The 13699-nt window shown below is 40.5% G+C and overlaps 1 protein-coding gene across 1 annotated transcript in view; it reads left to right on the forward strand.

Annotated features, from left to right (window-relative positions):
* The window catches only part of gabbr2 (gamma-aminobutyric acid (GABA) B receptor, 2), a 173944-nt gene that overhangs the window by 155186 nt on the left and 5059 nt on the right, over positions 1-13699 (forward strand). Inside the window, exons 14-18 of the mRNA XM_061059533.1 lie at positions 2764-2874; positions 4698-4922; positions 5093-5275; positions 6071-6200; positions 11962-12079. Coding sequence (XP_060915516.1) covers positions 2764-2874; positions 4698-4922; positions 5093-5275; positions 6071-6200; positions 11962-12079 — 767 coding nt within the window. The remainder of the gene's footprint in view (positions 1-2763; positions 2875-4697; positions 4923-5092; positions 5276-6070; positions 6201-11961; positions 12080-13699) is intronic.

Raw genomic sequence — 13699 nt, forward strand, 5'->3', positions numbered from 1 at the left:
AATAATCCATGCTTTGACGCCCTTTTTGATGCAGTGAGGCATACAGTATATACTGGGTAAAATATGTAGAACAGCAGATGAGCATAGAAACTGATTTATGGCTAATATACTCTCTTGAATGCCTACTCAGTTATCAAACCTCATACTGTTCTATCAATATTAAATGGTGTAATCACATATTGCATATTTTTTTCTCACATCATGCAGGCTTAATGTATATAAAGATCTTTCAGATCTTGGCCCCCAATTAAGACTCCATAGTCACAAATGAAATATATCTGAATTATTGGATGAAAAAACATACAGAGTTGCTTCTATTCATGACCCGCGACTGTCACTGAATGCACAAAAATTATGCCTTCATGTACAACTTGCAAGGGACAACAGTTGTTATTTTACCATCATTTATTAGACAGAACTGACTAACTTTAAATTTGAATGGTGCTAATGATCGATATGACAACTGAGCAAATAAGAAGAATCTTCTCAACAACTTAAAAAGCTAGAATATAAAATGTCCATGAACTCATCAGACAGTTGAAGCCAGCAATGTCAGAGTCCAAAGCTGCCAGCAGCTTGCAGAACAAATGCCTTTGTTGTTTACATGAAATATAAAACTGTGACACTTCCTGCGACAAGAGACGATTCCTGCCACTGGCTGCTGCCCAGAGACTTGTCCAAACCAGGACATCTCATGAATAATTCATGATTTCTCCTCCTCAGTCTCAACACATTTCAGAGATTGAAAATAGGTTAAACAGTTTTTATCTTCATAAAGAAGTTACCTGTAGCTGTGTGATGAACATGTCATGCTTGAGTCTCAGGATCTCTTCTCTGGACTGTGCCAGCTAATTGTGATTCTTTGTGAAGAAACAGCCTGTGTGTGTGCGTCATCTCCTGCTGCCCCACATTCTGTGTTTCCACCTCCTTGATTTAAAGCAGAAACCGTCTCCTTCCAGTCATTCACTTAAAGTTAACGAAAATCCAATATTCAAGTCCTACAATATTCACAGATATAAGTGACGTGAGCCACACGGTTGCCACGGCAGCTCTCAGGAAGGGTAACCAGAATGCTTTTGACGAAGTGTGTGAACTCACTCCCACCAAAGCACTCGTTGCTCTTTGAAATGTTTCAGTTTTGTAGGCATCAGAGTTTGGGAGGATTTCTGCAGATGGATGGAAAATGTGTGACTTCATATCTCAGTTGTGGGTGATTTCTTCTGCTACGTTGTCGCTGTGTCTTTGGAACAAACGGCACCTGATTTGGAAAGTGTGATCCTTAGCGGGATTAAAATGTTGAAAGCGAGCGAATGCAAGCTGGATGAGGAATTCTGTGTGAAAAAAGCTACATGTTCACGTTAGAGACATTCAAATTCAAGCGAGAAAGCGTTACTATAATACAGCTAAAACGAAATGGTATGGAGCCCATTTCGGTTCGTCTCTGTTGGGTGAATCAGTGCAGCTCTTTAAGCACCAATTTCCCTCTCTAAGTGATCTTTCTATAGAGAACCACTAATGTAAATCCATCAAGGTCATAGAGGAAAGCATGAAGAGCTGCAATTTCCCATAATGGGAGCTGAATTGAGAACATGGGGGTCAAAATGACTAGTGGAAGAGGTATTTTGCAGCACCTAGAGCGATGTGTCTGCATGTATTTATGAATGCTAAGATCATACACAGGAGACACAGTAAACACTCAGTGTGTAAACACACACAGTGTGTGTGTATATATGGAGACTAAAATAAAGCATATATTTCTCCATTTCCTTATCCATCCTTTTGCCTTAAAGGAATTAACGTAAGAACCGAATTTCAGCTAATCAAACACTATATTTAAGACACCTACACACACATACACACACACACATACACACACACAAACACACACACACACACACACACACACACACACACGCACACACACACACACACACACACACACACACACACACACACACACACACACACACACACACACCAAGCGAGCAGCGTGGCATTAGGCCCAGCCTTCCCCCAGGTGTCTCAGAGTTGATATATCGCTGTGGCCTCAGATGAATTCAGGCAGGCCAAGCTAATGCTCTTATTAACGGCCTTTTGTTTAAAGCGCTGCTAACGGAGAGAGCGAGCCAGAGAGAGAGGAGACGTGACGTATTTTAGCGTATAAATATCTACCTCAGGTGCTAATTTGCCCTGTAAGTCACCTGTGTCACCAGCTGCAGCAAAAGACAAGTGGAAATGAGAAAAGAGCTGAAGACACAGAGAGGCAGAAATGATGGAGAGATGGTGAGAAAAAGGAAGGGTGGGAGAGAAAGAAGGAAAGAAAGGAGGAGGTGTAAATCATGTTAATGAATAAGCTTCATTAGTCGTGCCCATTAGCGTCCTAAGCACAGATTAATTTAACTTCAGCCGACTTTGGAGAAGCCCGGCAGCCATGATGGGACACAGTTTGATTACACACCTGGATGTTTGATCACTGACACCCTTTACTCTGATTAGCAGTGGAAAGTCTGCGTACTTCTTGTCCCTGAATGTAAAATTAGAACACCTGCAAAGAGAAACTTATAATCATTTCTTCCTTTTTCTGCTTGCTCTCTGGTTTCCTCTATTGCTGTTATTGCTCCACAAGGAAATTAAACCTGCTTTAATGTTATTCTACATTTGGATGATTTGTTCATCCATCTTTTTTTTTCCAAAGACAATAAAAGGACATCGGGGGGTAAAATACTCAATTCTCTTCTTTTTGTGTGTTTTTGTTGTAAACAGGCGGACCCCCAAGGCCGAGACATCGCCATCCGCCCCTTCCTGGAGCACTGTGAGAATACCCACATGACCATTTGGCTGGGCATCGTCTATGCCTACAAGGGACTGCTGATGGTGAGGAGAGAGAACCAAACTTTCATTATGTAATCGGGCTAGACTAATAGGCTCTTTATGTGCATAAATAAGCTTAGTTAAATCTCCATACAGATAGTTGTTTCTCAATATTGCTATGTCTGAATTATGTGTTAATATCAAACCTCAAGTTATTACTTTAAAGACAGAAAAATAAAAAATCTTCCCCTAATTGTAATCTGTGGCCCAGTGTTAAATAATCATCCCTGCAGTGACTCTCCATCTTTCTCCTTGTAAAACCCAAGATACCACACACACAAACATTTTTGATGACTTACCTTGAATTCAAGTATGCTTCCATAAATTCATCCCATAAAATGTGATTTGGGGTGTGAGCTAACACTGCCCACTTGACCGTTTGCTGGCGTGTGTGTGTGTGTGTGGGTGTGTGTTTTTGTGTGTGTGTATCACAGACTAGCTTGAACTGTGGAGGCCAACAGTCCTGCAGCTCCAGAGCTGTATATCTCTCTGATGCGGTACATGGTGGTGAGATAGATGCATGTACTGGACAACTTGAGGAAAGAAATAAGACCAAGCTGCAACATCAAGTGTGCACTTCAGGCTGGTTCCTAAAACCAGGGAACTCTCATGAGGTCCTGTGATAAAATGCCTATTTTTACAGCAGAAAGAAACATGTTTACAAGGTTGAATTCTTTCATAACTCATCTATTTTGATTATATGCTAGCAGTTATTCAGACATTTGCATAATTAAGGATATGACTGATTTGACTGACAGGTGGATGTGTTGTAGCTGCTCGGTGGCTAAAGGCCCCAGCTCCACCTCTTTGCCTGTTGCTAGGTTGTCAGAAAGTTAGTTTGAGTCAGCATTTCCAATATGGCGACCACCATCATTTGTCTACAAAACAACTCTGAGACTACGTCCATGACTTCTACAATCTGTTTGGATAAGACCTATCACTACGTTCACAGAGGACTTCAGGACTAACACCTATGAGCTCTCACTAGGAGATACAGGGTTCTAGCTGTTACTGTTAGATTGTGATATATTGTCAACTTTTCCACCACACAGTGTTTTTTAAACCTTCATGAAGCAGGAGTTACTGTAATATATGAGTTTTGATGTAAAACAGAGAGATAGGAACAGATAGACTTATATATGAATTCACACATCCATACATTACAGTCAACTCACTCTTGCTAACACAAACCTGAGATTTATGAGATACACTAATCCCTGGTGAATACTCTCGTGATTCTGTGGCTTGTCATTCCACGGACTCTGATGTAGACTTTACAATAAGCAGATAGACCTCTTTACACAGCACACGGTGAATTATTCAGCAGGCTGCTGCTGCAACTTTAATGCTCCTCCAAACAAACAAGTCCCTCTAAATAAACAGTTTACAAGATTGAAACCTTCGGCTGCTTTAGAGGGATGTCTTTAGATTATATTTCCCCCCCTTTAAGGCTCTTTCAAGTAATGAAGTAAATCTTTGTTTGAGTTTCTTTTATCGCTCCTAAAGCTTAGTGTAATTAAATGTTTCATCACAACCTGAACTTTGATTGTATTTATGAAGATCTATGAAAAGCACTGACAAACAAACAAACATTAAGATTGAATCAGCCCTGCTTAATTTGAAAAACAGTTGGAGTTTTCACCAGCAGGAAAGAAGAAAGAAAGACGATCATTTCTGATAAACAGATGGACTTTACTGTTGACAAACCCATCCAGACTATTTATAACCCAAATTAAATTTTGCCATGAGTGTTCCTGAGATTAAACATAAACTCCTCTCCAACGTTTCATGAGACATGTTTCTCCTCTTCTCTTTTTCTCTCACAGTTATTTGGTTGTTTCCTGGCATGGGAGACGAGGAACGTGAGCATCCCTGCGCTCAATGATAGCAAGTACATCGGGATGAGTGTCTACAATGTGGGCATCATGTGCATCATCGGTGCTGCGGTCTCTTTTCTGACGAGGGACCAGCCCAATGTCCAGTTCTGCATTGTGGCACTGGTGATCATCTTTTGCAGCACCATCACCCTGTGTCTGGTCTTTGTTCCTAAGGTCAGTTGTGATTGAGTAAAACGTCTTTATTGCCAAGAACAAGAGCGCTAAATGATCTCTACATTCACACTAAGTCCTGATACTTAAAGTGCAGTATAAACAGTTACTGTAGCCCATCCAGCCAATGCAATGTGTTGCTGTGACTAATTCTCACATAACCTCTCTTCCAGTTTATCACCATGAGAACCAACCCAGACGCAGCCACACAGAACCGAAGGCTAAAGTTTACCCAGAACCAGAAGAAGGAGGACTCCAAGACGTCCACCTCGGTCACCAGCGTCAACCAGGCGAACACATCCCGACTGGACGGCCTCCAAACTGATAACCACCGCCTCCGCATGAGGATAACAGAGGTAAGTATTCTATGTGAAAAGACAACAGTGCAGTGGGTGAAAGGGTTTTCAGTGCAATAACGAATGGAGAGGCTTTAACATCTAATTAAAGGTACAGAAATTGAACACAAGTTTAATCAGAGAGCAGAGGGAGTGAATTTAAAACTTTCCACTTATATTTTCTATGCTGTCTGTCCGCCCATTTGTATGTTTGTCAGCAGGATGAGGGAAACTCCATGCCTGATCACCACGGTGTTTGGGGGAAGGTTGTAGCATAGGCCGAGGGAGTAGTTGTTACATTTTTTGACAGGATCTGGTCAAAGCCAGTAATTACACAGTATTACCAGAGGTACTGGCTGGAATATGAAGCAGCAGCTGTTCTCCCCCTTGTTACCCTGCACAAGCTCTGTGATTTATTTCTTAAACATGTCACACTGACATTGAGTATATTTAAAAAATCATTCTGCAATTACCTTGGCCTCTACCAGCTCTGTCTGGTAAGAGTTAGATGTGCTGTCCACGGCTTTAGAAAAAAATGAGGAGTGACTCAGACACCCAGTACATGGAGGACAAGTAAAGTTATTATGTCTTTGGCAGACAGTATTTTAGCAGTTTGTGGTCCATAGAAACAGCCTCCACACTGGATAACATATGTCTGATAAACATGAAGCCGACTACAAGCTTGTCTAATAACAACTTATGCAAATGTAATTTATTAAAAGACAGGATTTAAAATGTAGTACACGTTGTTCATCTATTTTGTTCAGTTTAAAAACAAATAGCATGAACTAATGTGTTTAATTCCTCTTGTTAAAGTTGGACAAGGAGCTGGAGGAGGTGACCATGCAGCTGCAGGACACCCCCGAGAAAACACCGTACATCAAACAGAACCATTACCCAGACGCCAACAACATCCTCAGCATACGCAACTTCACCGACTGCAAAGGTGAGACATTTGCAATATTTTTCTCCATGTAGCCTTCTGTCCTTATTATTATCTACTGCTCATAATCTAAGGCTGTTTCCGTAAACTGCACCGATTTGAGGCTCTCAGTACTCTTGAAGGCTCTTGAAGAAGAGGCTGCTTTTTCACTGTCCCTTTCATGTGGAAAAAGAGACAAAGGTTAACATTTTCAGTCAGAGGATGATTGATAAAATGCCTTTAGACAATGCCCTATCACTTGCTCTTATAATGTGTCAGTGCTCTTCAGTAAAGTCAATACAGCTCATGTAAAAAATGGTGCCTCATTTCTTCTTCACTGATTGTGACATGTAACCAAGACCAACCAACTCAGTATAACACCATCCAGTCACTTCTCCCTCGAATTCAGTATATGACCGTCATAACACTCAGAATTAGTTAAGCAAAAAAAAAATTGGGAACTAATCCTCATGCATTATCTCATGATAGCTCCCTGCTATGCATGTGTTACCTTTGCTTTTAGTGAAGGGTTTTAAAGCTGCATTCAGAGCAGCAACTTGCTGGAATATCTTGACGCCTTTTTTTCCACTGCTGGAGCTCCTGTCAGCTGCAGGTGAAGAAGGGAATCGAGAGCAATCTGTCTGACAGCCAGTCTGTGACGTCTCTGAGAATGAGTCATAGGATAAGCTGCAGTACCTGCATACTTTCACTGCTGCTTAGCAGGTTTTGCTCATACCGTAGTCACTTCTAATAACTCTTGCACCATTATTGTTAAACCCAAGTGGGTCAAGACTTGATTTTGTACCTAGTTTTGTTGTGTTTTTTGAGTTTGTTGGACAATCTTCTTTAAAAAAAAACAACTGGGAAAGACTACTAGAATGACAAAATGTGGAACATAAAGATAGATTTCTTATCCATCTCTTGCGGTTCACCCTCCCAACTTCTGCTCAATGTGACTGTTCAAATTGATACAGCTGCTCCTTAAACATTAAAAAGCAGAGTTCCTCAAAACTGAATCAGTGAATGGTTCCACTCCAGCAGCGTCACTTCACTTTAGGCACCTTCTTAACAGACCCAGGGTGTTGGCGATGTACAGCAGCCAGATTCATGTGTTTGATTTGATCCACACACCAACACAAAGCCGCTCTCCGGGGTGTTTAATGGATCTGTCTGATTTGGGGAAGGTAAAAAAAAAAAGTAAAACAGCTGCACTCGTTCTGCAGATTGAGAGCAGAGCTTGCTGGGAATGTTTGAGAAGTTCTTCATGTGTGAAGGTTCACAGTTATGCAACAAACAGTAGGTAGTTAGTGGGAACATTCACAAAGCAACATGTCTAATGCTTTTTCTTTGTTTGACTTTTTCTCTGCTTCCTTCTGTTACTCCTTCCGTCTCCCCTCCTCAGCTTTCGCCTTTGCACGAATAACACACACTCTGCTTTAGCACAAACATAAAACGTCTTTGAAATGATTTCAAGTGAAGGTTGATATCATGTTACAGCAAACGGGCAGGGCTAGCTTACATATAAAAACTTGCCTGGAGTGTTGAGTGTTGAGTTGATTGAGATGCTTATTGATATGTTTTTTTATGGAACACAGAGAGCATTTAGAGAAAGAACTGCCATCTATAAAGAAGTTTTCCAATCTGACATGAACATGTTGTATATATGACTCGATATAGAAAAGAAGGCGACTCTTCAGACTCTATAGAAAACAATCTCTATAAAAAAATTATTCATTCCTTTATGAAGCCCAGCTAGAAATCTACATCTTACTTTATTTCTCCTTTTGCTTTTTCCCGCTGATTTTTCCTGTATGTCTCAGTACAATGTTGAATTTTTACTTACCATGTTTAATGCTTCAGATAAGCCCTTTATACATCTGAGACTATATGTATCCATGAAACAATGTTCTTTCATACTACCTGAAAATGACTGACACATTCTCACATGTTTTCATTTTGTTGAGGATAATCTGTGTAAGTCCAGGCAGAAGCTGGCAGCTGATATCAAGCTCTGTTTGGGGAGTAAAATTAAAAAGGTATGGGCTCAAAAATGAATCTATTTCAGACTCAATATTAACACGAGTGTCTGTAAGTAGTATGAGACTACAGAGACAACATACATATACATCTGAGAGGTATTTTATAGAGAACAAATCAACTGTGATCAACAGTTTATGTGTCTCTTCTTTAAATAAATGTGTCTTTTCTCTAAATAAATGTGATAACAAAATGTAGTAATATTGTAAAACCTGTGTTTGAAACATGAACAAATAGCTGAACCTTTCTTTGGCCATTATCTGGAATAAAAGTAAGGACTGTGGCCTGTTACATTAAGAAGTTTTCCACAATATGTTTTCACTTTCTTTAAATCATAACATTTCCCCGAACAGAGACAAAACATTTCAGTTACAGAAATTATCTTTTTAAGAGTAAAACTGTAAAATAATTCAGTATCATAGGTATCTTACATGAAATGGCACCATAAATGGGCTGTCGGTTTCAGTGCAGAAGCTTTTTATATCTCCTAACATTAAGAAAATGTTTGAAAGAGAATGAGGTAAAAAGTGAACCCTCTTGAATTCGCCTGATATGCATTAAGCTTAGTCTGCATGTGGTAATCATCTGAGGCTTGTATCACAAAAGTCTGACCTGGCTAATACTTTTTTAATACAGAGAGAAGTGCATGAGTCTCTGGATAGTTGAAGTGTTCATGATAATGATCGTGTGAGGAGGGAGGGAGAAAAAGAGTTCAGACAGATCATTAGGTGCTGCTGACAAACGTCAATCTGACACACATTATGGAAATAAAATCACAGGTCATTAAACCTCCTTTAAAGATCGCCAGCATATAAACTCTTCCAGGCCTCAATCTGCTTCTGCTTGACAGTCATCATCATCTTCATCATCATCGCCTGCTCCACATCGCAGTCATCAGTATTCATAGAAGAGCTGGTCTAAATGTGTTGGGGGGGCTGTGAATAAGAGGCTGTTATAAGAGTAGAACGCCGTGTCAACAGCGATTACGTTCACTCACAGAGGGTGAGTGTTGATCTCTCTCTGGCTGTCTTCATGAATATGCACCAGCACATGGAGAACAACCGGAGGATGACAGATGAGGTGTGGTTCTCTGACACAGCGGCTGCTGAGACCTGACTTTAGGCTGAACAGTCAGAGGTTGTTAATTAACAGTACAGAGAGCATTTCATATTATGTTCAAGTGCACGCTCAGGTCTGTTTGAGCTCTGCTGTACAACGATACCGGAAATAATTCTTACATATTCGAGTCAGTTTGTGCAGATGAAACCACTAGACCTTTGACCTCTTTAAAGTAATGAGTCTTCTAGTACTTACATTGGTAGGGTTTTTTTTATTTTAAGTGAAATCTGTTCTTAAGTGACCCTTTGTAATATAACAAATAATAAGATCTTTTATCTGCTCTTTGTAAAGTGTCTCAAGAAAACTCTTGTTATGAATTGGAGCTATACAAATAATGATTGATTGATTGATTGATTGATTGATTGATTGATTGATTGATTGATTGATTGATTGATTGAAGCATATTCTGAGAATCTGTCGATCCTTAACTAAAAGTTGACGTAAGCCATGCTAAATGAGCTAAAAATTAAACATTGTAACAATAAGATCAATTTATGCTGTGAATAAAAAACATATTATTATGCACTGGATATCCGAGTGGTTATGTCGCACGCCCCATATACAGAGGCTGTAGTCCTTGACACAGTGGCCCTGGTTTAGGATTCGACCTCGGCCCTTTGCTGCATGTCATCCCTCACTCTCTCTTCCCAACAGTTCCTCTCTCTTTACAGCTGTCCTCTCTAATAACGGCAAAAATAGCCCCAAAAATAACTTGGATAGATATTGTCATTTTGGTAATCTATGCTCTGGCTCTTTTTTTAAGATTAAGTTGAACATTAATAAACACTGAATTATCACAACCCGATCACAGCCGTCCTGCTGCTCAAGGCGCATGCATCAAAATGAAGGGTTCAGCTTTAGTAGACTTTGATATTGATCATATGGAGAGAGGGACCACCAACACTCAAATCCCCCCAATACAAAGGTGAATTTGTAACCTTCTTAGGCAGATTCAATTTACTATTTTTCTGTCTGCACTTTCAATAAAAGTGAAACCTCAGTCAACTGAAATAATGAGATGTACACAAGCAGCAACCTCTCGTGTTGAAAAATGAAGCCATTGCGGATGTGCTTGAGGCTGGCTGCAGAAACACTGGCAGTCACATACACACCCATTCATTACCCACCCATTTTGGCTTGCACACATGCTCTGTGTCCATAATGGAGTGCATAAATAATTGCACTTATGTGTCTGCTCTGAGAGCTACAGGGTAGAGTTTTTCAAATTGCAAAGACAACTTCTCTGCTCCAGAATAGTTCAGTGAGCTCAGGTGTCCAATCAGATCAGTGCATGCTGTGATCAGGGGATCGGGTCACAGAGTTCTGGGGAATCTGGGACAAATGAGGGAAACCTGTGAACTGCTCAACAGATCTGTTTTTATGTTTTACTGCATCCTTCTTCTGCATCAGCGTCTGCCTGCTCCTGCACAGAATGCTGAACACATCTTGAGATTGTCCAAATGAGAATTCTTCAATATTTTCTCAATAACATCCAGACTCGTTTCCTCTTTGCTTCTGTCTGCACTTTGTGAATTCTTCCCACTCAGGTGCTTTAAATGTCACCCTGAGTATGAGATGTGATGAAATTATGCAGTCTGTCTCTGTTTTGGAAAAAAGAAAATTGGCTTATTTAACAGTCAGTTGACAGACATAACCGACATATTGTCAGTACCTAATTATGACTAATATTGGCCCTTATGGGTTTCTACAATTAGGATCATTCAAAGGCTTTTTGTAACCGGTGACCATTTTCTCCTTGAATCAGAGGCTGTATAAAAGAAGTGGCTCTAGCATCTTGAGTTCAAAAGTAAAGCCAATGCAGAAGTGCTTGAAAAAGCATTCTTTCTAATGGCTAATATAGTATTACAGTATATTAACCAAAGTACTTCTTGGTTGATTAATGGCCTCACTTAACATAGTTTGTTGCTCAGTTCAGGTCATTAATGGTCCCATTAAGAGTAAAATCAATGACAAGGAAGGGTCTGTATCGAGTATGGTCACTTTACTGCCAAAAAACCAAGATTGTACCAATGCTGAACCTGAGGCTTCAGGAGGGGGGTTCATAGACCAGTGGGGTGAGTCATGGTGGTTATGTCCACCTCTTTTAAACAGCCTATCCACTGAACTCTGTTTCCTTTTAAAAAAGAGAAACAAGAAGAAGTGGTCTTGAGTTAAACTCAGAGTGTTTGTTTGTGGTTTTGGGGTTCACCTCTAGCAAACTTTGATGCAGTTTCTCTAACTTTAAACCTTAATGTAAACTCCAACCTCTCCGCGGCCGAGAGGAAGATTCTTATTTCTAATTAAACATCACTCATTAGGTCAACATTTAAACCTAATATGTGTCAATGTAAAAATACTTTATTGTGACTCATTCAGAATCATCTATTCTATGTTTTTATTCCTTTTAAAGCGGCATTGAATTAGATTAAGAGTGTAAAAATGACAGAGATTCTTTCATGCTCATAACAGCAGCTGAAGAAAAAGATGTGGATCCAGACTCAGGTTGGGACCTAAAGCCAGTCTGAGAACTCTCTTTGTTTCATGTCTCAGGTGACAGACAGGGGAAGTGAAGTGAATCTGCTAGAGCATATCATCTTTTTCATGATGCTTTTGTGTGTTTCCGATACAGACGGAGAGAAGTCGATACTAAAGAACCATCTGGAGCAGAAGCCTCAGGCGCAGTGGGGCTCCATGGATCCTTCCAGAATAAACAGAGGTCCCCTCGAAGATATCAACTCGCCCGAACAGTGAGAACTCCCATTTCTTCAGCTCCTCTACCTCAGACTCCTTTCCCTCTACCCTCCCTCCCTCTCTATCTTGTCAGTTTCCTCATCAGACTACACGTCACATGTATCGCAACCAGCCGTATAGCTCTCAGGCGGTTGCTCTGGCAACAGAGCTCTGTGAAAGAATGGACCAGCCCTGTACTTTTCTCTCCCACGCACACCCACAATATTTAAACCGCGTAGAGTGTGTGTGTATTCTCTCACCATATACACTCACATATAAACACAAACACATGCAGGTACAGGGTACAAATGTAGACATGCAGCAGATTGATTTGTTGTCCCTCACTCCATCAAAACACTCATGCAGATCCATTCACTATGCATAAGGGGGCAAAGCTGAGGGACTTCATCAATGGGGGGGGGGACACCTCATGCATCATTGAGAGTTCTCTCTCTCTCTCTCGTTTAACTAGATCCAAGGAGAGGAATGCACAGCGCAGAGGGATGGAGAAGGAAGGGACAGCAGACAAGGGGGTGAAATATTAAAAAGGGGGCAGTTACAGAGAGAATATAGATTAAGAGAGAGGCATGTTTAGAGATAGAGAGAGGCAGGAGAGAAATTAAGAGGTAGAGAATCACAGAGGCTTATGTAACCGGTGATTTACAGCTCACATTGGGAAGCAGCTCTGAAAATAGACAGGGAGGAGAACAGAAGTAAAGGAACACTCGGAGCTATTCCCATGCTGCATGAATGTTTGATCACATTGAGGGAAGAGAGATGAAGAGGCAGTGAAAGAGACAGAAGAAGAGACAAATCAAATGAAGAGAGAGGGAAGAGCAAATGGCATATGGTTTGTGACATGATGAAGGCTGTCACACTCTATAGGTGCATATAATTAAAAGTTATCTCTCTAAATGCATAAAAATACAAAAACGATTTCCTTCATGGCCAAGGAAGAGTGTGCTTTCATCACAAATAGAACAGATCAGACTAACTTGCTAGGTCTGAGTACCATAAATATTTCAGAGTTCACCTAATTAAGACGTTTTCTGGGTCTATCACTGAATGAGGTTACGTTTTATTCCCCCTTTTCTTTTACATAACTAGCACTTGGTTATGTAATGTGCTTGCAAACGTCTGGAAGTGGCACTAGCACTGGCAAGGTGGTGTGAAAACTGTCACAGCAGGCAGAAGCATGAAATGTTCTTTTCGTCAGATGATCCCAGAATAAAGGAGGCTCGCTGGATCAGGGTTTAGGAAGGAGAAGGAAAGAAAACAAAGAGGTGGCTCAAGACAACAGGAAAACAATAAGAAGAATTGCTGAGGGCTTGAGTGATCTTTGTTGGGATTATCATTTTCTTTTTCTGTTTTATCAGCCTAGTTGGGATTCTGGTTACATAGACAGTCCTTTTGAATCTTTAAAGTTCACTGAGTGTGTCCACTACATGTGCCACCTCCTCACAGTGGAACAGTTCATTCTAATCATTCACTCTCCCTTGTGTCCTTCCCCTTTTTGTTAATGAATTAAATACACTGAAGGTTGATGTTTAGTGATAATAAGCAGAGGCAGTATTAATGCAGAGATTGACTACTACAGGGTGTTGTAATTTATAGCATCACATTATTGTTGAGGACTT

The sequence above is a fragment of the Labrus mixtus genome, chromosome 16, assembly GCF_963584025.1.
Source record: "Labrus mixtus chromosome 16, fLabMix1.1, whole genome shotgun sequence".
NCBI lineage: Eukaryota > Metazoa > Chordata > Actinopteri > Labriformes > Labridae > Labrus > Labrus mixtus.